The 24882-nt window shown below is 33.1% G+C and overlaps 1 protein-coding gene across 1 annotated transcript in view; it reads left to right on the top strand.

The window, feature by feature from the left end:
• The first annotated feature begins 3624 nt into the window (after window positions 1–3624).
• Window positions 3625–24882, top strand: part of LOC129232224 (patronin-like) — a 158596-nt gene continuing 137338 nt past the window's right edge. Inside the window, exons 1-2 of the mRNA XM_054866442.1 lie at window positions 3625–3762; window positions 11291–11502. Coding sequence (XP_054722417.1) covers window positions 11407–11502 — 96 coding nt within the window. The 5' untranslated portion in view covers window positions 3625–3762; window positions 11291–11406. The remainder of the gene's footprint in view (window positions 3763–11290; window positions 11503–24882) is intronic.

Here is a 24882-nt window from a genome sequence, read left to right as displayed (position 1 = left end):
TTCTGAAGAAAATACATCATATAGTTATTTCAAGGCTACAATAGAGCCTCTTCATCAGTGCAAGAAACTCATCAACACAATCAAAAGTCGCGAGAGAACTCAACTTCTCTCACCTTGAAATAACTATATCATCACCTTAGAGCCACAGTAAGATACCTAATCCCAGAAACAACACTAAGATATCTTACCATTGTTCTGAGGCGACAATATGCTGTATTTTCCTCAAAACTTGTTCTTTATTTGCGTTGGTTTTTCACTTTAATCATGGTATAAATATATTTGATGGCATCCATTAGGTATTTCTCACTAAAAACTCCCGAAACATTTTCAATCCCTTTTGTAGTTGAACATCCCAACTGATTTTTAAAATATGGTGCAGATGCCACTAATATAAGTTTTTATTGTTTCAAAAATAACAAGCATACTAACTAGAAAATTTAGAGATGAGTGTACAGAGACTTGATAAACAGGTAACTGTATATCATAAGTTTGATTTTTTGATAATATTTTCATACTTCATGCAATGCATCTGTTTTCATTCTCCAGCGTTTCAATATCTGTATAAAAAATACAATTAGATTTACATATAAACACAGCACTTACAGTTTAAACAAAATATAAGCAAGAACTAATAAAGTTTTTAGGGTTTCATTCCTTGTTAATTCCTGTAGCTAAAACATCCTTTTTTTAATATCCACCATTTCAGATTTTCATAAGGCAGAGGTTGATAAATTCTCTAAAATTCCAGGAGCCAGAAAAGAAAGTCAAGTCTTAGTTTACATTTAAATAGGTTAAACATTTCAAAGGTTTTGTTTCTATTATTTACTGTAATTGTTTACAGTAAATTACTTTAAACCCCACAACCACGGACTTTGCTGAACAAAGTACTTGCAAGAAGTAATTCTAAATGGAGTGATGATTTAAGTGGGTATCTTAAGGATCAATTTTAGGGCCTCTTTTGTTTATTATTTTTATGAATGACATCAAGGAGAATATTTCAGGAAGCATGAACTGTTTTCCTGATGATGTCAAAGTTATGGGGATTGTAGAAAATAAAAAAAAGGTAAAACAGCTTCAAGAGGGTTTAGATCATATTAGAAAGTAGGCAGACAAGCGAATTAGCTGCAAATGCTGGGAAATGTGAAGTGTATAGCCTGAGGCAAAGGACAATCGGAAGAAACATGATTCGGTTATTTAAAATTTATCAAAATTAAAGAAAGGTGTTAATACGTTGAATTTTTGTATAGAAAGCAGAACAAGGGGGAGAAGAAGGGGGAATATGAAAGGATTTAAAAACATTTCAACTAAAAAAGAAATAATGTGCTTAAACACGGTTCAAGGTGGAATTGACAAAAGGGAAAAATAAGATCCTATGAAATCACAATGGCAGGTTTTATTCTGACATACATTCAGAATTATTTTAAATTGTTTAATTTACTTACTATCCTGTCTATCTATTTTACAAAATAAAGAACCTTTGTAAAGTTCACAATACATTACCTATGATAGAGTCATCAAACTCATTCTACTCATTGTAAAAACCTTTGATGAGCTTTCATGATCTACATTATCATTTAAGAATAACTTCCACTATTGATGAAAATGATTGATGGATAATCTGTAAGTACCTTTTAAACAGATTAGAATTTTAAGATTTATAAGAAATTAATTTAACTTTAGAGTTGACTCTAAAACCAAAGAGCTGCCAAGTCAAAAAAATATGTTGAACAAGACAATGCGAAAGAGTAAAATATTTTATTTGACATGTTTTAATGTAAACTGCTTTTCGAAATTCAATATAAAACTAGGGAGCTTTCCCAAAAAGAATGCCTAAGAAAATCCCATTTGCAAAAGTGGACCTTTCAAAAAAGTATTGCAAAAAAAAAAAAAAAACCCTGTTAAGCATAAATTACAGAAGAACTTTCAACGCAAGAAAGTTTCCAGCTTCCAAGCACAAACATTGGTTGTAGCAATACACTTTTAATTGAAAGCTTTTAGGGGTCGTTCCAGTTTTTTATTTTTAGGTTTATTACGCTTATAAGGAGAAATTTTTGTGAACTTTTACTTTTTGTAAAAAAAACCCCTATCTTTGGATGTTTTTCATTTATATATTTTAAGTGAAAAAAATGCTGTCATGTTGAATAGAGCATATTTCGCTATCACAAGTCTCACCTGAAATCCCTATGGCCTAAAAGTCCTCACTGCGAATGACTTTGAAGTTATAGGCTTCTTTTTATTCATATTTTGGTTTCAGACAAATTGATTGAGCTTAAAAGTGACAAAAAAAGATTTTACAAATAAAATTTCATGAAAATTGGAATTTTAAAATATGAAATTTCGTGAAGTGGCCGCTTTTGCAATAAGATTTTGTGAAGAGGGTCACAACTTGGATCCAATTCGGGTCTGAATCCAGAAATACTAGGGGGGGGGGGGGGGCTATCATTACTTAGGCCGTCCTTGCAGGAGGTTCATCACATTGCTTTTGAGGATGTCCCCCCCCTCCTGAATCGACCCCTGTTTAAAAAAATTCGGTGTGATATACACCCCCCTCCCTCCAATATGGACATGTAGAATACATTACCCTATTGCACATACAGCAATCAAAGATAAAGTCAATTTTCTTGTGTCCAAATATCACATCAGAAAGGGCATTCAGGAAGTGGCCTATGAAATTCCTAAGGGTGAATCATTGGAGCACAACATTTTCAAGTTTAAACTGCTTGCGTTGAACACAGAAATGCACGATTTGTTGTTTAGTCTCACTCTGATCCTACTTATTTCGTCACGCTAAAAGGAAGAGGTTTTGAAAAAAAAAGAAGTTAACATGCATACATCTAAATATATCACTAAATATTCAAGTCAAGCAAGAGAAGCGTTATAGAATCAAAAAAAAAGTAAAGAAATGAATACAAACGCATGAATAAAAAAGAACCACTGAATATATCTTGTAAGTTGCAAAAATTTTCGTTAGAAGTTGACTTCAGTTTTTTAAAACTGCAGTCACATAAAGAGACATAGCAATATTAAACACTTCCATTTTTAACTCGCAGCTTTTTCTTCACAAAGCATGTACTCTTGTAAAAGAAAAATGGGTACAATGAAATGACAATGAACATGTTATAACACTTATAGCTCTAATATTTAGATTCCGGTAAATACAGCTACATTACATGCGCAAATAGCTCCAGAGCACTATTGCAGACGATCAATATGAGATCCATATAAGTTGAGAGGATTAAATGCTGATAGTTTCGCTTTACTAATATTGCTGACGGAATACTTGAATTTTAAATTTGGGATGTTTCTGAACAGAATTCAGCTATAAGTTTTATAAAAAATTTCATAGAATACTGTAGGTTAAATATTTTAAAGATTAATCCGTCAAAACTTACTTCAGACATTGGATTTTTCAGAATTGCGGAATTCTCTATTCATTTATCAGACTTCAATCCTCCTAAGCAATTAGTTATTCACAAATTTCTTAATATAATCATCTAAAAATCTTTAATTGAAAGAATATACTTCTCAATAGTTTTAAGCCTTAAATGTCGCAAGTTTTGAACTTCCGCTTTGGGAGCAGAGAAATGGAAATCATCATGAATCGGTCAGTGGTTGCTAAGTTGTCTGTATTTTATAGACAGGAATTAGTTATTCATTCGTTGTAATTGATTTCTGTCCAAAGTTTTGAAATGTTTAGCTTTCAAAATGATCTTAGAAAGTTGAAATAATTACAAAACTTCGATTTTCTACGAAATAATTACGGTAAGTGCCGGCAAATTTCTTAATGTTGTGAAGCAAAATATAAGATCCTTGTCATCGGAGCAGAAAAAGTATTATTACTTTGCGTTTTTATGTCTAAAAATAATAACCTCATAAAGTATACTCATTTTTTTTTTGGCCTTAAATGTTTCATAATCACCTTGATTTCATAGTTCAAAGTCACAATAATTATTCTCTAAAGATATTTAAATTTTATTTTGTACTTGTTACGAAACTAAAGTACTGATCAATCAATACAAAAAGTAAACTATTCGACGTTTTTTTAAAATTTAGAATGCAATTTTGATGTGTTACACGTCTGGAAAATTTATTAAAACTTTCTTTTTTACAGATTCTCTCTGGTATATCTTTTAAATTATAAAAGCGAATCGGTTATGGACAATCTATTGCATGCACAAAAGCTATAAATAATACATACCACCAGTATCATGAGGGAATCTATATCCTGTTTAGTGTACATCAATGAACTGCCAAATTGTTTGAATTAGCTTATATACTGTCAAACGCCAGTCATTGAAAGTCTCCAAGAATGTGCTCTTTAAAGGATAAAAATCATTTTCTTTAAAGTTTTAATTTTATTTTTAAATTGTTGTGGATTGTTGAAAGTATTTAACTTTTTTGTAATTTTAGGTTTATGTGGCAAGTGTGGGTTCACGGGGTCATACTACACTTTAAAGTGACCAAGGGTAATCCAGTGTCGGATCTAGGGAAAGCTAGCCGGGGCCCTTTTCAAAGGCAACGGCTTCTAGGGAAGTCAAATTCACCCTATTTATTCCCCACCCCCCACCCATTGAAACTCAATATAAAAGCTTAAAAGAATAGATTAGGGCGGCAGTTTCAAGATTTGCCCTGGCTTGGGAAAATTATAGACCCAACACTGAGATAACTTAGACTGTTTTGAAAACTTCAATTTTGAGAAATTACTGGAGGTCATTAACCCTCTTTTAAAGTCTGAATAAAACACTTTTTTTCGCTTCCCTGTCAATTTGTGTGTGCATGTTCTAACAGTAATTAAAAAACTTATCATGATCTAAAAGAGGAAGCAAGCATGTTGACTTCAATTTAATTTTATTATAAAAGATAAGAGATAAGAGATAGAAAATTTGTCTTTTTATATTTATTTATTTATTTTTACTTTCAACAGAAATTTTAACCTTTTAATTTTTAGTGAAAAAATTGTAAATTATCATGAGGTAAATTCTTTTAGTGTTATGGATTTTTGTTGATCAGTTTGTAACGTTTGATATTTTCCTCACAGGAAATAACAATGCATAATATTTTCTTCTCCCTCGCTTTTTCTCTTTGCTGTCATTGATTTGTCGACCCAAAAACAATTTTTACTGTGAATATAATCCTAATATGCAGGGATCAAAGTCATCCTAATCCTAAATTTTTAAAAAAAGGTCAATAACCATCTTGTATTTTCTATAAATCCTATATTTCCAATAAAAGTCTTATATTTTTGGTACCCCAGAGGACCTTATGCATAACGAGTTATATGACCTTCCATTGAAAGTTATGCCTGCTTCATCAAAAAGAAGCTCTTAAAGGGAAAACTGGTGAAAATTTACTTCAGTTAGATCTAGTAAAAGATTTGAAATTTCATGTTGATAAAAAGTGCAAAAGTAACAAAAACATTTATTCAAGTTTTAAAATATTAAAGTATCTTACACTTAGCCTAAAATTTATAATTTTCTTCAAAAAACTAATAATTTTTTATATATTTTTTCAAAAACAAAGTAAATTTTTAGAAACTATAAAGCTGAAAAATATAAATAATAAAAGGAACTGATGTGATATACCCCACCCTTGGCGAATTTTTCCTGTTGGCGCCAAGAAAGCGTCGCCAAGAAAACGATGTATGACGACATATGTCATACATCGTTCTTAGCGATGCTTTTTTAGCGCCAACAGGAAAAAATCAGATAAAAAAACATGATCAAAGCACTTCAGAACACAATATATATAAAAACAACATAAAAGCACAACAAAAAACATCACGAATATATGCTTCAAAAATGTACAGGGCTGGGGTTTTTGTAAACATATTAAAATACAATGAAATAAATTATTGTATTAATTACAAGTCGAAATTAATGCATCAATTTTTTTTTTCATCATTTCTCCGGGATACGAGCCCTCGGTCTCATAGTACTTTCGTAATGAGACCTCGGCTCGCCGGCCCTGCCTCGGTCTCATTACGAAAGTACTATGAGACCTCTGGCTCGCCAGGACCTCGCTCCGCTCGGTCCGTTATCCCTCCGACTGTTAATATACATTACAGTCGGAGTATGGTCACAGTTATGTATATTTTCATGACACCCAAGGGTCGCTCCTTCCGTTCAGTGTACAATAATGACACAGTTTTAAGTGTGAAATATGCACCATTATTGTGCAGATTTATTAATAAAATTCAGCATTTTTAAGAGTACAACCGAAAGAACTTTCAATTGTTAACATAAAATTCAGTACCTAAAGGAGGCACGTTAATAGAATGTCTAAATAATTCGTGGCATCGATAAGAATTAACTTTTAGAACAAAATAACCGTACTATTTCTGTAAAATTAATTTACATACAGTAAAAATAAAGTTAAAAACTACAAGAACCATTCAAGGATTTGTAAAAACAAAGAATTTTGGAAGTGAGAGGGTTTTTTTTTGAATTCTTAAATAAAGAACTTACCTTTTTATATGGTATAAATATTCACACTCAGTCTAAAACAATACATCATATAACAATGGCACGTTACAGATACACACCACGTTGGAGTTAACTTTTAATTAACCTTCAAGTTTGAAGAAACTGGCATTTTCTAATGTTTTTACTTCAAAACACAACTACTGAATTTAAACTAACACAAAATAAGCATTCCTGTAAGGTATATTGCACGAAACAACACCACGTATCTCTCCTGCGTGAAACCCAAACAACCCAAGTAAACAAGTTTGAACAGATCTGTAAGATTGCCTTCGGGTTGCTAAACACAGGTTAGTTTGGCCAGGGATGCCATGCATAAAAAATTATCGCCTCATTGGCGAGAAAAATATTTTAATTTTGTGCAAAAAAATCTAATGTCGCCAAATGGGGGGGTATATCACATCTGTACCTAATAAAATAGGTAATTAGCATAAAGTAGGAGATTTTGCTCTTGTGCAATATTTGTCTCCCACATAGTACTCAAAAATATGGGTTTTTTTTATGTTTTAGTTTAAGTTTTTATTTTAAATACATTATTTTTATTATTCATTTTCAAATGTTGATTTAAACATGTGTTCGCCTATAATTTTGGAAATTGATTTTTAATATAAATTTATGTATAATTTTTTTAAAAAATAGAAAAATTCAATTTTTTGAAAAAAAAAAAGCCTCCTGTTGTATACTTTTTTAGTTTTTAATTTGGATAAATGTTTTTGTTGTTTATATAGGGCTGTAGGAGCAATGTTTTATTAGAATGAAATTTCAAATTTCCAAAAAATTTTTTCCTCTATTCAGCCTAGTACATAAGTGCTGGTTCAGAATTTCTGGCACAGGTTGGTGTTGTTAAAAGTATGTGAAATTTTTTACAGTTGTTTTAACATTAAAGGAAAAATATAAGGGTGTGAGACTTAACAAAACATTTTTTTTTTTTGGATACACACTAACGTACATCAATGACGACAAGATATTCCTTAAGAATGTAGCAGATAGTTTTAAGAGGGCAATTGAACTTCACTGGGGATTGTAAATTGACTAGGACCAGCCTAGCTGGGCACAGAGCCTGTTGCTGGTTGTCACTTTTGTATTTGTGTTTGGTTGGTACAAGTTGTGGTGTGTAATAATAAAATGTGTTATGTTTAAGAAAAAAATAAATAAATAAGGGAAATGATTGTCGACTATTAAAACAAATTTCCCACAGGGCCGCTAAAACTCTAAGCACGCCCCTGGGTGCCAGGGTCTCAAATAAAAGATAAATTAATACTTTAACTTAAAAGATATTAAGCAGTGAGTTTCCACACTTAAAGCAGGGGCAAGCTGTCCCACTGTACGACCACTGAAGAAAGGCAGACATCTGGTTCTCGGGTGGAAATGGATGCATCTATTAGTTTTCAGTTATGCCAGCTTTTGCAGATGTGTGTTAGCCCCTAAATTAAGAAGAGACACATCAATGGAAATCCATCATTTTTTTTTTCTTTTCTCCTTTCATTCATATTTGTCTCAGCTGGCTGTTTGCCAATTCTTTTGCAACCATGTACAGACAGTGCATGCAATGTACCATCAGCCCAGTTATGCTATCCAGGCACTGCAGTTTAGTCCTTGTTATGTATTTGTCAGTATCTGTCTGGAATAGACAATAACTGTTTTGGAGGCTGATGTCATCTCGTTAAAGCTGAGAGCGCTAACAAACTGGTAGTTAAAGTAAATTTATCATACCAGCAAGTGTCCCTAGCAATGGTGCAGTTGAACTTGTCATTGTTAGCTTGGGTATTAACCCGGGAGAACTTACCTACTAAAAACAGCGCACAAAAGATTGCATTGAGTTCTTATATGACCCCATCTATTAATGCTTGCTTAATACGATTTATACATGAATATTTTAACAAAAGTTCATCCTGAATTTGTAAAATAAATATTTTTATATGTGAAAAACTAGAAGATTTAAAATCTATTACTCCAACATGTTTTCAAGAAAACCTTAATATATTCCAAAACTAGTATGTTGTGGCCATCACATAACTTTCTTCTGTATCTTTCTTATAGTTCTGATCACTTCCCACGCTTGACTAGGAAGCAATATTTCCAAAAAAAAAATACACATGCCAAAACTTAACGATTATCCCAATTCCCGATTTATCTCAAAAGCAAAGCAAAGAATGAAAATTGAAAATTATTTTAAAAGCCTTGCTTGAATTAATTACAAATATTTTATTTGTTAACAAACATAAGATGGCAACAGTTAAAAATTTTAAATCATTTTGAGATAATATTTCCGATTATTTCCATACAATTAAAATCACAGACCCCGAAGACTTCCTCTTTTTCCTACTTTTTAGAGCTCTCCCCTTATTTTTCTACTTTTTCCTTTTTTTTTTCCTACTTTTTCTTTCTTTAGTATTGTGCATTGATTCTTAGTTTTACAATGCCGCATCGATAATGTTCTGCATGTTTCAATTTTGAAAAGCAAAAGAAACAAACAGCTCGTTAGCTTTTCTTTGATTGACTGCAGTAATTTCTGGAAGGAACGCCGGGGCGTTCCTTTTCGTGAGTGACTTTTTTGATGTTGCGACGTTTATGATTGACTTTTCTTTTTATTGCCCTGACTTCAGTCCTACTGTTTTAACGAAGCAATAAAGAAATAGATACTGGCACATTCTGATGCAATTATATATCAATTACCTGTCAATTAGAAGCTTTAATTAAAGTAAATGGCCGTCTGCTCAAAAAGTGCCGGAAAAGCTGAACCGATTTCCTGTTCTCCAATTTTTTGTACAGTTGATTACAAGTGAAATGGAGCTCTATTTAAACAGAAAGGCATTGTAAAATCTTGAAAGGAATGTAAGAAAGAAAAAAAATGAAAAACTTGTACACTGTACATATTTTATTGATGTTGATACAAAATAAAAGAGACAGATAACAAATTCGTAAAAACGGACCACTTCAAAAATTATCGCGGAAACTAACTTTTTTCATACAGAAATATGATTATTGTTCATTCAAAATCGAAAAAAAAAAAAAAAATCATTTTCTTTCCTTGCAAAGAGTGTATTTGCAAAAAAAAAAACCTAGATGGGTTAAACATTCCTGATTTCTGAAGAAAAATCGGAAATTAATTTAAGTGCAAGATTCCATTTTTATTTCTTCAAATTTTAACAGTTGGGGGATAGAACCACAAGCATAAATGTACTGTATTTTTTTAATGGGTATTTTTTCTACTCTAATATACAGTAGAATACCTTTATAACGCCGACCTGTATAATGCAATTCTCTATAAATCGCACAACTTTTCAGAAGTAAACAATAAGTTTTGAAGTTTAAAAAATCCCTCTTTTTTGCCTTGCAAACATAAAAATTGTTAGAAAAATTAAATTTTGAATCAGTTTTTCATCTTTTCATCTTAATTCAAAGCTTTTAAATGAAAATTAGAATGAGAAATAAGCAGATGACAGTTTATTAAGATTTATCTTTCTTATTGTTGCATTAATAAAGCTATTTTTATTCACAAAACAAAAAAGAAATCAGCACCTTTTGGAGCGATTGGCACGAAACTTGAACCTACGCCTGTTTACAGGATTCACATATATTCCAAATTTCATCCAGAACATTGCATTACTTCTTGAGATATGGCACTCACAATGGAAAAAAAGAAAGTTCGATTGCGCCACCACCTTTTTAGCTGTTGACACCAAAATAAAATCAGCTCTTATACCCTCTAAGGACTACTTCTTGATAAATTTTTGTTTGATTCCATTCGTTATTTCTTGAGATACAGCAGTCACAATGGAGGACAAAAAATGTTCTATAACTCAACCCCCGTTTGAGCCATTGACACCAAAACTGAATCAGCACCTACTCCGGTCAGGAGCAACATATGGACCAAATTTTTTTTGATTCCGCCAGTTATTTCTTGGGTAATAGCAGGCACGCATAACTCACGAAACGTCCCATTGCTCCACCCCCTTTCAAGGAATTCGTGCCAAAAACCAATGGGAACAAGTTCACATAGGTACACATATGTGTATCGAATTTCGTTCGATTTCATGCGGTAGTTTTTGCTGTAGAGCGGCCACAAAAAACTGGTCACACACATACGTGACACACACACACAGACAGACATTTTCCAAAAATGGACTCAGCACACCTCAAAACGTTCAAATCCGTCAAAATTCGAAAATTTGCACGAATCCAATATTTTCTTCTATATATTAGATATAGAATAAAGTAAAAAGGAAGAAAATAAAATAAAAACACTAAAAAGATCCTTACCCATATTAAATTTCACATTCATTTATCCGAGACATAATTCGAATGAATCTTGAAAGTAAATTGTTGACATTGAAAAGGGATTTGTGTTTTTTTGGATTAGGCCTAAAATTGCAAATTTCCTTCCAGAAATTGCATGTGGTTTTTCAACAAATGAAAACTAATTACTTGCAGGTAGGTGCTCTTGAAAGAAAGCGTTTAGAATGTTAGTTATTGAAGTTGAGGCATAATTCTGTTTAATTGCGCGATCAAAAATAGGAGATTTTTTAAGTGACTGGGTCGACTCAAGACTCCACAGGAGTTCTCCTGGGTTCAGCTGTAAGTTGTCCTTCAAACAATGGCTATGCAGAACTACATGCAATTACTGGCAGCCTGCTTATATCATCCAGAGACTGCATTGTCGTCCTTGTTATTTGCATCTCCTACTTTTATTATTTTGTGATTATTTATTGTTTTTTGATTTTTTTTTTTTTGGTTCATGATTTTTGTTCCATTTCTATTTTTTACGCATTGATAATTGAACTATTTTTTTTGTTTTTTTGTTTTTATAGATAATCAGAATGCTTCCGTGAATGCTTGCTTGTGTGACAATGGATTTCTTTTGCAATCAGTATGATTTTGACTAGAGCTTGACATTAAACTTTGATGCTTGTTCTATTTTGTTGTGATGGATCCAGATCCCGAAGCCAGCCACTCAGAGGACACTCTCTCAGTCACCGAAGTTCCTGACATTTGTTCCGTGGAAGAATATAATGATGTTGAGGTAAAACTTTTTCCTTTTTCACTCTCTCTTTTGCTTTACAAAATCATCAATGGTGTTTATTTTATGTAATCTTCATTACTATTGCGCCTATTATTCACAAATGAACTGAGTGGAGATTGCCCTTTCCTCGAGGGACACTGCATCGGCTACTTTTCTGAATTTAAATTCTAAAACGTAAATGTTTTTGATGATGTTATGGAAAGGAATAGCATTCAATCTCCCTCCCGCAGACTCAGAAGAGTTCCTATTTTTTTTTACATTTTCCTACTTTTTAGAGCTCTCTCCTTATTTTCCTACTTTTTCCTTTTTTTCCCACTTTTTCTTTCTTTAGTATAGCACTTCTAATTGTGCATTGATTCTTATTTTTACAATGCCGCACCGATAATTTTCTGCTGATTATGTTTCTGATGATCTGATAATGTTTTAATTTTGAAAAGCAAAAGAGAAACAAGCAGATCCTAAGCTTTTCATTGACTGACTACAGTAATTTCTGGAAGGAACGCCACAACGTCTACGTGTTTAAAAGTTAAACGTTAAGTTAGTGACTTTTTTGCCGTTGCGGCGTTTATAATCGACTTTTCTTTTTATGGCCCCAACTTCAGTCCTACTGTTATAAGAAACATTAAAAAAATAGATACTGGCACATTCTGATGCAATTATAAATTATTTACCCTGCAATTAGAAGCTTTAATTGAAGTAAACTTCCGACTATTCAAAAAGTGTGGGAAATGCTGAATTTCCTATTCGCCAATTTTTCCTATAGAAGATTACAAATGAAATTGAGCTCTATTTAAACAGAAAGGCAATGTAAAACTTTAAAAGGAACGTAAGGAAACAAAAAATAAAAAACCTGTACATTATACATATTTTATTGATGTTAGTAGAAAATAAAAGAGGCAGATAACGGGAATTCTGAAAAACGGAGCACTTCAAAAATAATCGGGGAAACTTTTTTCACACATAAATATGATTATTGTTCATTCTAAATCATAAACATGATTATAAAATTTCATTTTTCTTCCTTGCAAAGAGTGTTTTTGCAAAAAAAAATAAATAAATAAAAAACACGCCAAAACCAATTTAAATGCGAGATTCCTTTTTTATTTCTTTATATTTTTAAAACTTGGGGGATAGAGCCGCAAGCAAATATGTACTGTATTTTTTTTCCTTTTTAATCGGTATTTTCTACTCTGATATATCATTAATATCAGGAGCTGCTCATCATTTTTATGCGCTGCATTTATGAATATTTCAATTTTTTTTGACAGACTCTTGCTCTTTTTGGGGTGCGGCAATTATACCTATATACGGCGTATCTAGTGTTAGTTAATGTACTCAGGGCACCCAATCAGAGGGAGGGGGGAGGGGGGTGAAAAAGATGAATATTTTTGTTGTATGGTGAGGATTGAGAGAAACTACATCTTATGCACAGAGAAACATTAGAAACTGATCTTTGTCTTTGATAAAAATGCGATGTTTACCATGCATGGATTTTTCCTTTTTTTTCGTTCGGTGACAAAAATTTTGGAACAAGGAGGTAAAAAATCATCAAACCAATAAAGCAATATTCGTTTTTATTGCTTGATTAAAATTAAAACTGGCCCGTCATCTTGATTTTTCCCCCGAGGGTGGCTAGCGAAGCGAGGCGTAGCTAGACCCGACTCTCGGGGGGGGGGGGGGTTACTTCTTTTATACACACACACACATATATATACTAGCATTCCCGTACCCGGCATTGCTCGGGTAATGGAATTAGCAGGATTTAACATTATCCCCCTGGTGCACCTAGTTTCGAAAATCCCCCATAATAATTACTTATTACCTATAACTTTTTCTAATTTGGGAAGGATCCCGGGGCCCCTGGACTCCTTATGTATATATGCCCTTGTCCTTAACCGATCTTTAACTGTTATTAACGATCTTTTTAAAGTATTGATTATCATTGCAAACACAGGTCATCCACATTTTATTGTTATACCTAAGTTTAAGCTAGAACTTCTTTGTATGCAACATTTTTAGTTTTTTTTTCTGGTGCTAAAATTATTAAACTGCTTGATGAACTGACTTTGGAGCAAGCTACATAACATTGGTCGTGTGAAAAAAAGTCTTCTCTTAAATCGATCCCTGCTACTTTTAATGTCTGTCCTTGTGACTTATTAATGGTTATTGCAAAGCAAACTTTAACAGGAAACTGCACTCTACTAAATTCAAAAAAATAGTCCGCCTGTGATGATGTTCTTAAAAACTTCGTTTCTAGTTTTGAAAAAATAAAAGCAAAAGACAGAAACATTATGATTTGACTTGAGAAAAGCCTCGAAGAATCACGTGAGAAACAAAAACAATATCAAATTTATAGTTCGCTATCGACCAAAAGTTGAGATGAAGTACTGAATAATGATTTGAATGGAGGAAAGCCTTCGAAAATAAGGGATTTGAATTTCAATGACAGGTTTTTAATTTCGCAGAAATTAAGGGGTTTTAGTTAATTTCTCCCGAATTAATTGAGATTTCGAAAAATCCTTTCTTAGTGGTTACTTTTGTAATCATGCGGACATGCCTGCCAAATTTCAAATCTGAAGCTTCAGCGGTTTCGGCTGTGCGTTGATATATATATATATATATATATATATATATACATATATATATATATATATATATTAAGATATATATGTTTATATATGAATATATATATATATATATGAATATATATATATATATATATATATATGTATATATATATATATATATATATATATATATATATATATATATGTGTGTGTGTGTGTGTGTGTGTGTAAACTTTTTTTTAGTATCAAAAATAATAAGAGGGAGGTGAATCTTACATACTTTGGAATGGAGTGCCCCAAGTCTTATACTTGTTTCAAACAAAATAAAAGCAAAGAAATTTTTTTATATTTTCTAATGTTATGGAAAATTCAACTTTTTTTTCTTTTCCCTTCATTTAACTTAAATTGAAATTTTCTATCAACGATCTTGTCAAAACCAGTCAATCAAAACCAATGAGCGTGTTCCGTTCATTTCTAAGTTACTGCTTAATTTAGAGGTTAACACACATCTACAAAAGCTGGCATCCCTGAAAGCTAATAGATACTTCCATTTCCGCCTGTAAACTGGATGTTCGACTTTCAATCTCATCGGTGGTCAGACTATAAAGATTATTTTTACTAACTTGGTTTGCACTAAAAGTTTGAAAAAAAAAAAAACCACTTCTTGAATTATAACCCGCAAAAAATGAAATTACTTTTCATATCATTATATTTATATGTTGCTTTTTATGTATTTACATTTATGCTAATTTTAAAGCAGTTAATAAAATTTGAATAAAAAAAATAGGGAAGAAATATAGGCGGTAGAAAGTTCTTCGCTCAAAGCTGCATACCATCTGTTCTCCTCTCAAGTTTCTATTTTTAATTTTATTATCTGCTTTAGAATTTACATAAATATTTATTTGAGAGAGCAACAGCAATTTTTGAATGTTATAAAGAGAAGTCTTTTTTATTTTCTACTTTTTAATTCGAACCAAGCTAACAGAAATAGTCTAGATTAATTTCGTTTTTTAACATTTTATTTGCGCACTTTCTTGGAAGAAGAGTAAAAGGGTGAAATTCACAGGTTTGACTTTTAAGATGATCATTTTAAGCTCATGGTTAAAGATCATTCCAGTTAAAATCCATTTCATTCTGTTATCTGGATTAGAACTGTTCTTTCGTTGATCTCTTTCTTAAAATTGTGATTCCTGCAAATCTTTTAAAGTATAAGATTTTTCAAGTGATGAAAAAAAAGGAAAATCGTTGAATCTTGGCCAAGTAAGATTTGCAGCAATTGCTAACCTCAAAAGGATAAATAATGAATCCAAAAAAAAAAAAAAAAAAAATCAGGAACCAAAAAGCAATAAGACTTTTTCTTGAAAAAGATATGCTTAAAGTTTCTTTTACTGTCAAAATGATTCCTTAAACTTGCAATAAAGCACTTAATAATGTAATAATTGAATAAATACCTAACAAAACAAATACAGAGAAATTTTAATCAAGAGCCCACATTGTCTTTAGTATCGATTTCAAATTTTCACCATCATGTTCCAAACTTCTATTAAAGTTTCTTAAAACCCCTGTATCTCAAAACCTCTTTATCTCGATTTTTTTCTTTCCTGTGAAATTCAAAATATACAGATTCGACTGTATGCAATATTCCCACTACGCCACTCATAAAATTAAACATATTTAGCAATTTGCAGAATCGATGACGAAGAAAGGCTACATATACGTGGATTTAATAATTCAATCTCATTTCTAAAGTGAAGTGTCAAATTTCCATCAATTATCAAAAAAAAATGTCGCAGCAGAGGGAGGCGTCTTTATGCTTGAGGAGCAGATTTTCAATGGCATTGGGGGGGGGGGGGGGAAGCGAAGTGAATTTTTGACCTTTGTTACTCAGAAAAAAGTAGATTTGTTTTTTTTTCTTTTTTTTCTTTCTCTTCTCTTTTCGTTTTCTCTTTTTTTTTGAGACATTTTTCGGGGGGAGGGGTTGTCCCCCAACCTCCCCCTAGCTACGCCCCTGTAGCGAAGGATGTATACTGTACGCTGTGGATCGCTGTAAAATAAAATCCCAGCAAAACATGAATGTGAAAAGGATCCTAGTTCGATCAAAATGAGGCCCTGGGTAGACGGTGTCACTGATAAAATAGTTCAGATCTAAACGGTACAAGTTCCATAGCTGTTCCTCATAGATGTTGGATTGTCCCATGTGTTTCAATTCATTCAGAAAACAATTTTTTTTTCTTTGATTCCGGATGTTAAACTTGCGGCAAGTTTTGGTCATCAATAAACAAATTCCAAAACATTTGACTACTCCAATTATACATTAACTTGCCAAGTTTAAATCCGGGATTAAAGAAAGTAAAAAATTGTTTTCAAAATGAATTGAAGAACAGATGACAGTTCAATATCCATGAGGAACTGCTATGGAACTTGCTATCTGTTGAAATCTGAATCTTGTCGGTGACATTGTCTACCCAGGACCTCATTTCGATCGAACTTGGCTACTTTTGACATTGATTTTTTGTTCGGATATCATTAAGTTTTGAAAGCTAAGTCATAGTAATGTTCTTCTTTAGAATTAAATGTAAAAACGCATACAAATACAACTTCCATCCTCCCTGCTTTTACGATGCACTGTTTTCTTTTCATTAGTAATTTCGAAGATATTTCGATAACTGGGGGTTTGGGGCTGTCGTCAATATTATGGGCTATAATCGTTTGCTTTTGTCACTATATCTCTTCGGCCATGGCCGAAGTACATTAGCTTTTGGTCTTCGGCGTCCACAAATTTGATGACAATTGGGAAAATTAATAAGACTCCTAGTTTTTAAATTCTTCCCGCAATATCTACATTGTCAGGGGGAATTATCATAACGTAGATCGTAAAATATTCAGAATTGGCGAAAACATTTCCCCATTGCTTATAATTTCGTCGCGCCAAGTTTGTCGACCTTTAAGAAATTAAAATGAATCAAAGCTAAAAGACGTAACCATGGCAATGCGAAACAAAACATTAGTAATTTTAATGAAAAGTAGATTTATTCGAACTAGATTTTTAACAGCTTGTAACTTTTTTTCCTTTGAAGATAGATTTTTTTTTCCGACCATAGGTCGAGATATTTCTGGAGTAAAAAATGTCGCTTTTTCCAATGGTGTCAAAAAAAAAAAAAAAAAACTGGGGGACAATTCCTTCACTTTTTATTGATAGAGTTAATGAAGAAAGTAGTGTCTAAATTTCAGATAAGCCTAAAAAAGTTTGAGCTAAAAACGCAAATTACTCCCATCTCAATGAAGTTAGAGCATTGAAATAAATTGCATAGAACGCAAAAAAATTCTACCCTTTTCAACAATATGTAATATTAATATGTGCAAGAAATTTTTCACCCCTTTATTAGCCAATAATAGGCAATTCACGTGAAATTTGGGCCTGAATTGGAATAAAAAAAGAACTATTTATCGAATTTTTTTCGAATTAAAGCCTATCTCACTCAGTAAGAAGGCACCTTTCATACAGTGAAAGAATTTTTCATATAGTTCAGGGATGAGATTCTTCTGGCTTTTGTCGGAGTTCCAGCTTTTTCTGCTGGCTTTTAAAACCTTTCCTCCTTTTCCTCCTTTTTTTGCCTCTTCCAAGCCTTATTTTCCTCAAAAATTAGGAAAAAAAATACGATTTTTAAAAATTTTCGGTCCTCGATTTTTGATTTTTATTTCCCCTCCTTGAATCTTCACCCTCCGCGATATCTGCCAAAAACGTATATGTTTTGGAAGCATGCCAACGACATCAAACATGTGCTGCGCCGAAAGTTGCATGCCTCGTTTGAGATTTCAATCTTTTTGCATCCTGCAAGTATTTCAATTATTTTTAATGATGGGTGGTTTTTTACTTATGCTACCTTATATCTGCTTATTTTATTCATTATTTCAATAATATTTTTATTTCTCTAATTTATTTTAGAAAAAATGCAAAAGTCAATCAAGAAACGTGGCTTAGCACCCACAGTCTCAAATTTACTGAAACTTAGCATGGTTACTTTTTTTTTTTGTGTATTTATGAAAGTATAAAAAATAACAGTAAAATAAGTGTAAAAACTCTCAGCTGCCTTTAGTTAGGTAAATGAAATAAAGAACTGTGGAACTTGTCTTAACTGTGGCTGTGGATGTTCCTAAATAGTATTCAAAGGTTTAATTGTTTAATATTCAGTGGTTGCATTTTCTTTGAAAATTTTGCTAAAAAAATACTTTTTGTCACTGGAATTCCACTTTGCATTTTATTACTACTATTTATTATTCTTTTAAATACTGAGAAAGTTTTCTTTTTTTTTTCCCTCTTTTTTTATTATTATTATTATTTTATTGTTATCATTATTTTGTTTATCACTGAATTAAAATTGGCAGCTTCAATTCTACGCCTCCCCTGGCGACGGCCCAGCCTTTATGTGTTCATTGTCCCTACAGAGTATTACAGGTAGCTGTAAGGACCTTGGAAGGTCCTTGACAGTTATGCAACCAACTTATCTTATCGGCTGATGAATTTACAGACACACAGTGAAACATTTCATTAATCACAGTATAAATTTATAGAGTTCTTTTTTTTTTTTTAATTTTGTAACCATTACTTTTCTTGCAACGATTTTCTTATAAGTTGTTTGGAAATATACCGGATTATTATGATATTTTCAGAGATATTTAAATAGGTTTTTTTACAAAAGGGAAGAAAAAAGGAAAAGGAAAGAAAACTTATTTATTATGATTATTATTATTATTAATATTATTTTTACTATTTGATTGAAAAATTCAATCTGGCCCAAACAGAGGTGGCCCACCGGGCATTTTCCCGGCTGCCTGCCAGGCCCCATCCACAACTGGTGACAATAGAAACGAGCTGATGTGTGCATCACATCACTTCCTTTTACTCCAATTTAATGTCATTTTCCCATTGTTGGCAATTTTAATGTGATTCAATAGTTTACTCTCTAAATACCACCAACAGTGGCCAAATTGAAACCAGATTCAAAAACAAAAACAGAAAAAATGCTAAATTTGTCGCCAAGATGGCAACAAAACTTGGCGACCAAAAAACTGGCAATAAATCGTCAAGTGTCCACCAAATTGTAACATCACTTTAGTTTACATCGAAATTAACAATGAATTCCCCCCCAAAAGGGGCAAAAGACCCCTTTAGAAACACCCGAATGCAACCAAAAAGGGAGGTGCACAACAAGACCCCACTAAGAGTCTGTATACCAAATTTCAACTTTCTGGGACATACCGTTCTTGAATTATGCGACATACATACGCACATACAGACCTCACGAGAAAACCCATCTTAATTAACTCTGTAATCGTCAAAATCAATATTTCGCGTGTCTCTACGTGCTTAGGCACTTATCCACGTGTGGTCGAGTCGAAAAAAAAAAAAAAACTCAACATTCATCCGGGGTCAAGCAAAATGGAAATTAAGATTGATTTTTGAGTGAAATTTTTTTCCTGAATACAAAACTTCCTTTTTTGTGAAAGAAAGTAAAAATGTCGGTGAAAGATCACTGCCTTCAACTTTAGGAAGTTCTTTTGGGGAAGTTAAACTTCAGAAGAAAAAAGGGATTATTATTAAGAAATGAACACTCTTCAGTCTTTCAGTTTTTGACTAGGATGCTGCTGTTTTTAAATCAAATGATAATTTATGAAATATCTCAAATATGAATTAGCCCCTCAACTACTCTTGCTTTTTGGTTGTGTTTCTCTGAGACAGGATTTAAAAACATGCGTGGCAGCTATCATTGAATCAGTAGAGCTTTTTGTTAAGCCACCCACCACTAATCTCTTTGTCCATCACTGTAAAAAATTCCGAAACATTGCCGAGTATTTCCGTGTAACATTTCAGGATTTCAATGGTTTTTATCCTCTTCCTGGAAAAACTAAGTATCATTGTCAAAAAGTTTCCAGAATTGCTCCAAGTTGCACGAATACAGACTTCTCACTGCTGCGAAAAATTATTTTAGCTTTCTTGATAAATCAGGAAGGTGCCAAGCTACTATATTATACCTACGTATGTTTGCTCTAAAGTTCCAGAGACACGACGACTTTGAATGAAAAGATTTCTGAATTTTTCAGGAAGCTTCTAGGATAATTTCAGGAATGTTACTGAATTTTAGAGGAAAACGTTCCTGGTTTTTTCAAGATATTTTACTGTCAGAAATAGGGCACATCAGCTCCACATTATTTTCCTAGTAACGTTTCTGAATCATTTTTACTGTGATTAAGGATGAAGGATTCCTTCAGAAAATCTTATTTTTATGTGAAGCATTGTTTTATAATGCATATGCTGATGCCTTACCATCTAACATTGGTAAGAAACAAAGAAGAGTGATGTCGAAAATGTCTGAGACTACTGCTTTTTGAAGAAAATGTGGGAACGACTATATGGACTAACTTTTTGCTTAATTCTGAGAACAAATCAAGATTAATTCAAATTATGATGGAATACTTCCGATTAGGAGGAATGACTGTTGTACAAGAGCGGATAGGGAAGTCAATTTATTAATTTGCTCAGTTGCAATAAAAACATGCCAGAACAGCTCCAGACCAGTCGCAGTAATAGGTAATGATACAGATCTGCTCTTGATTCTAAGTGAAAGAGGTATGTCTGTAACATCATTATATTTTTTACCCCCAAACCAATTTAATACAAAATTTTTTTTACAATATATTGAAAGCAGGGCCGTCCGAAGAGCTGACGGCGCCCGGGGCGAAAGTTTCCTGGCGCCCCCGCCCCCCCCCCCCACACACACAGAAAACTCTAGTTAGTTATAAATCAATGCATAATACATACTTATTATTTTTTTTTACATATTAATGAACAGAACAATCAGAGGGCTATGCATAATGCAAATTAAAACACAAGCAATGAATCTTTTTTGAATATTTGTAAAACATTAATGCCCAAAAACTTTTCAAAAAATGGAAATGTTGAAAATCCAAATATTTATCTAGTAAAACGTTATCCCACTAGATAAAAAACAAACAATTAAAACTGAGTTGGTTTTTCCTATTGAACCAAACTAAGAACGCGAATAAATAATTTGCTGATTATAAATAGAAAATGTATTTATCGAAGTAAATTACATCAAAATTAAATTTCGATCTGGACTCATCCAATGATACTTTTCAAGAGTTTTTTGGTTTTACTTGTACGAACTTAATACCAGCTTTCATATCTTAATGTATAAAAATCAATGTCCTGAGATAACATATATATATCAACGCACAGCCAATATCGCTGAAGCCTCAGACTTGAAATTTGGCAGGCATGTTCACATGATTACAAAAGTATCCACTAAGAAAGGATTTTTCGAAATATCAATTAGTTTAGGAGAAATTAATTAAAACCTCTTAATTTCTTTGAAATTAAAACCTGTCATTGAAATTAAATTCCTTTTTTTCGGAGGCTTTCCTCCAGTCAAATCATTATTCTGTACTTCATCTCAACTTTTGGTCAATAGCGAATTTTAAATTTGATATTGTTTTTGTTTCTCACGTGATTCTTCGAGGCTTTTCTCAAGTCCAATAATAATGTTTCTGCCTTTTGCTTTCATTTTGTCAAAACTAGAAACGAAGTGTTTAAGAACATCATCACAGGCGGACTATCCTTTTAAATTTAGAAGAGTGCAGTTTCCTGTACAAGTTTACTTTGCAATAACCGTTAATAAGTCACAAGGACAGACATTAGAAGTAGCAGTGATCAATTTAAGAGTACACTTTTTTTCACAAGGCCAATTTTATGCAGCTTGCTCCAAAGTCAGTTCATCAAGCAGCTTAATAATTTTAACACCAGAAAAAAAAACTAAAAATGTTGTATGCAAAGAAGTTCTTGCTTAAACGTAGGTATAACAATAAAATGTGGATAGCCTGTGTTTGCAAAGATAATCAATACTTTAAAAGGATCGTTAATAACAGTTAAAGATTGATTAAGGACAAGGTCATATATATAAAGAGTCCAGGGGCCCCAGATCCTCCCAAAATTAGAAAAAATTATAGGTAATAAGTAATTATTATAGGGGATTTTCGAAACTAGGTGCACCAAGCACTGTTAACCCCTGCTAATTCCATTACCCGAGCAATGCCGGGTACGGGAATGCTAGTATGTTATAAACAAAGCTGTTATTCTTTTGCATCAAATACTTATAAGTTTTAGGGAGAAGCCACAAATACCCAACAACATCAAAAATCGCTCAGAACAGCGTTTTTGGAACTCTAGTTTCGAAAAATCACTGGCCCTAATGTCATAAAATATGGCCTTACAAATTGCATTTTAAGACTTGAGTTTAAGTAAATATTCGTACAGGAGTCCCCATGCCGCCTTTCTTTAATATCACAAGCAATAGATTTTTTAAATGACACTTACAAAACGTTAAGTTTAATAGCCCCTGAATGTAAAACATTGCTTAAATTTTTTGAACCATAATTTTGAACAATTTGGGGAACCAGGGAAATGCTCCAGATCCTCCTATCCATGAAATCTTCAAAGTTTGTATAAAGTTGCCTTTTTGAAACTTCAATTTTGAAAACTCGCTGGAGCAGAAGGAATTGACTTCAATCTATTTTTAAAAAATAATCGATCGGAAAGAGTCTCTGAGCTCCTTTGACCTTTTTACCTCAAAATTAATTTTTTTTTTGTTTTTGTTTTTTTGAACGTACTCCCTTAAAACTTTTTTATAGTTGTACGTCACTACACGCAAGGGCAGAATTCAAGCAAATTTGGTGAGAACTAGACAAAGGAGAAGCGCCTTTTGTTTAATTCTAACAGTTAAATTCTTAGAAATTGTATCTGCTTCAATGATACAAAGGAAACGAATGTTTTGGAGACTTAGAGAGAGGAATATTTTTGTGCCCTAGGAAAAAATAGAGAACCATTACAATGATTCTCTGTTTTGTGTGTCAATGATTGTGTATCTACAATGATACACGAAATGAGGGGGCGCCGCAAGGCACCCCTCGTGAAAATGTAGTTTTCGTGTGTATGTTGTCGGGTTCTGTCAAAACGAGGGGCGCCTTGTGGCGCCCCCTCATTTGGGGCACCCGGGACGATTGCCCCTCTCGCCACCCCCCCATTAGGACAGCCCTGATTGAAAGTACAAGAAGCTTTGGGTCCCTTGAAGGATCCTCTTCTTTTACTCCACGCAACCACAGGATGTGACTTGGACTCCTCGTCAGTTGTATTCAGAAAGGGTAAATCTTGAGCTTTCAAGTTGCTAAAGGAAAATCTCCAACTGCTTTCTTTGATCTCACAGCTCAGTAGTTTTTTGCTTGATCCACCCAGAAAAGGTCACCCAGATTGCAACAGTGTTGCTGAAACATCTTTTCGGTGGGAGTAATGCTTAATTCTCTAGACATCTAACAATACAGCCGCTATAAGAATAAAGTAACCAAAACTCCTTCTTCAAAATTTAAAACCTGGCAACTCTTCCCCTCACAAGTGCTGCAGTAGCTTCACAGCATTCATTTTGTTTTTATTCAAAATTACAACAGTGGCTTAGGAAAAACATGAATCCAATTAAATGGAAATATGTTATGAAAGAAGGTGGACTGTTCACAACGCTTTTGTCACTTCCCGAAGCTTCCGAAGGAATTCTGCATTTAATGTTTTGTGACTACAAATTAACAGTAATTCTGTGAGACTGTGATCTAGATGCCAAGAAAAACGCAGACCTTTAATGTTCCAAGTTTTGCATGCATTGTTTAGGTTAAACATGTAAAATTCAATTTTTGTGCACAGTTTCGAAGATGAGAATGATGATATAGAATGTTGATGCTTTTTTTTTCCAGATTTTTACTGACATTACTATCTTCTTTTTATATACACTCAGGAACATTGAAAATAGCACCCCAAGAAAGAAGAAAGGTACAATCGCGAAATTTTGCATATAAGAGGAGTGACACCTGATATGCAAATGATCCAAGTTTGGTGTCAATGTGCATGATCGTTCCCCCTACAGTATTGGTGCAGTTGGGGAAAAGGTGCTACAGTCGAACCTGTTTATGTCGAAAACCTGCGTATCTCGAAAAACTGCATATCTTGAATTTTTTTAATTTCCCAGCACTCTAAATTAATTTCTCATGATTTTTTCCCTGCTTTTCTCGAATACTTAGTACGTAAAACCTCTATTTCTCGAAGTTCAAATTTCGCTGCTACGGAAATTTGAAGTGCAACCTTGTTTTCTTTTCATGGTTTAAAGAACATAAAAAGGCAGGAGATGAGCCCTAAAATAAGAAATAATGGAGGATAATACCCAGCCTCGGGGGTTGGGGAGAGGGGGGGGGGACAGACAGTGAATGCAAGATGTAAACACTGACTGGCCCACAATACTACGAGGGTTGGGAGAGATGAAACGCGTCTCTTCAAGTTGACAAACTGGACACGTGGTGCTATTATTTCTCCTGCACAGGAAAACAGGGTAAGGGAAAACAGTAGGGGGCGAGAAGGAAGAATCAAAAGAATTCTTCGTTGTCATTTTCCTTGAAATTGCTGTACCTCGTGCTTGTTCGTGGAAGAAGACCAGAGTTCTTGAATGTGAAATTGTGTTCGGTGTTTTTTTTCTTGTTGCTCTTCTGAGATTTTCACACTGCAGCATTATTCCAGATTGTTTTTAGCCAAATATGGCGTCTGTGAAAAGAAAATTGAATGTTCTTCCTATAGAAGAGAAAAGAAAAATTTTGGACTTTCTGGATCAAAACCCACTGATGAAAAAAGTTGACGTTGCTAAGAAATTTAATATCCCGCCAAGCACTCTATCCACAATAATTAAAAACAAAACTTCGTTGGAGA

Source organism: Uloborus diversus, chromosome 1 (assembly GCF_026930045.1).
Source record: "Uloborus diversus isolate 005 chromosome 1, Udiv.v.3.1, whole genome shotgun sequence".
In the NCBI taxonomy this organism is placed as follows: Eukaryota; Metazoa; Arthropoda; class Arachnida; order Araneae; family Uloboridae; genus Uloborus; species Uloborus diversus.
This window is presented reverse-complemented; position numbering and strand designations above follow the sequence as displayed.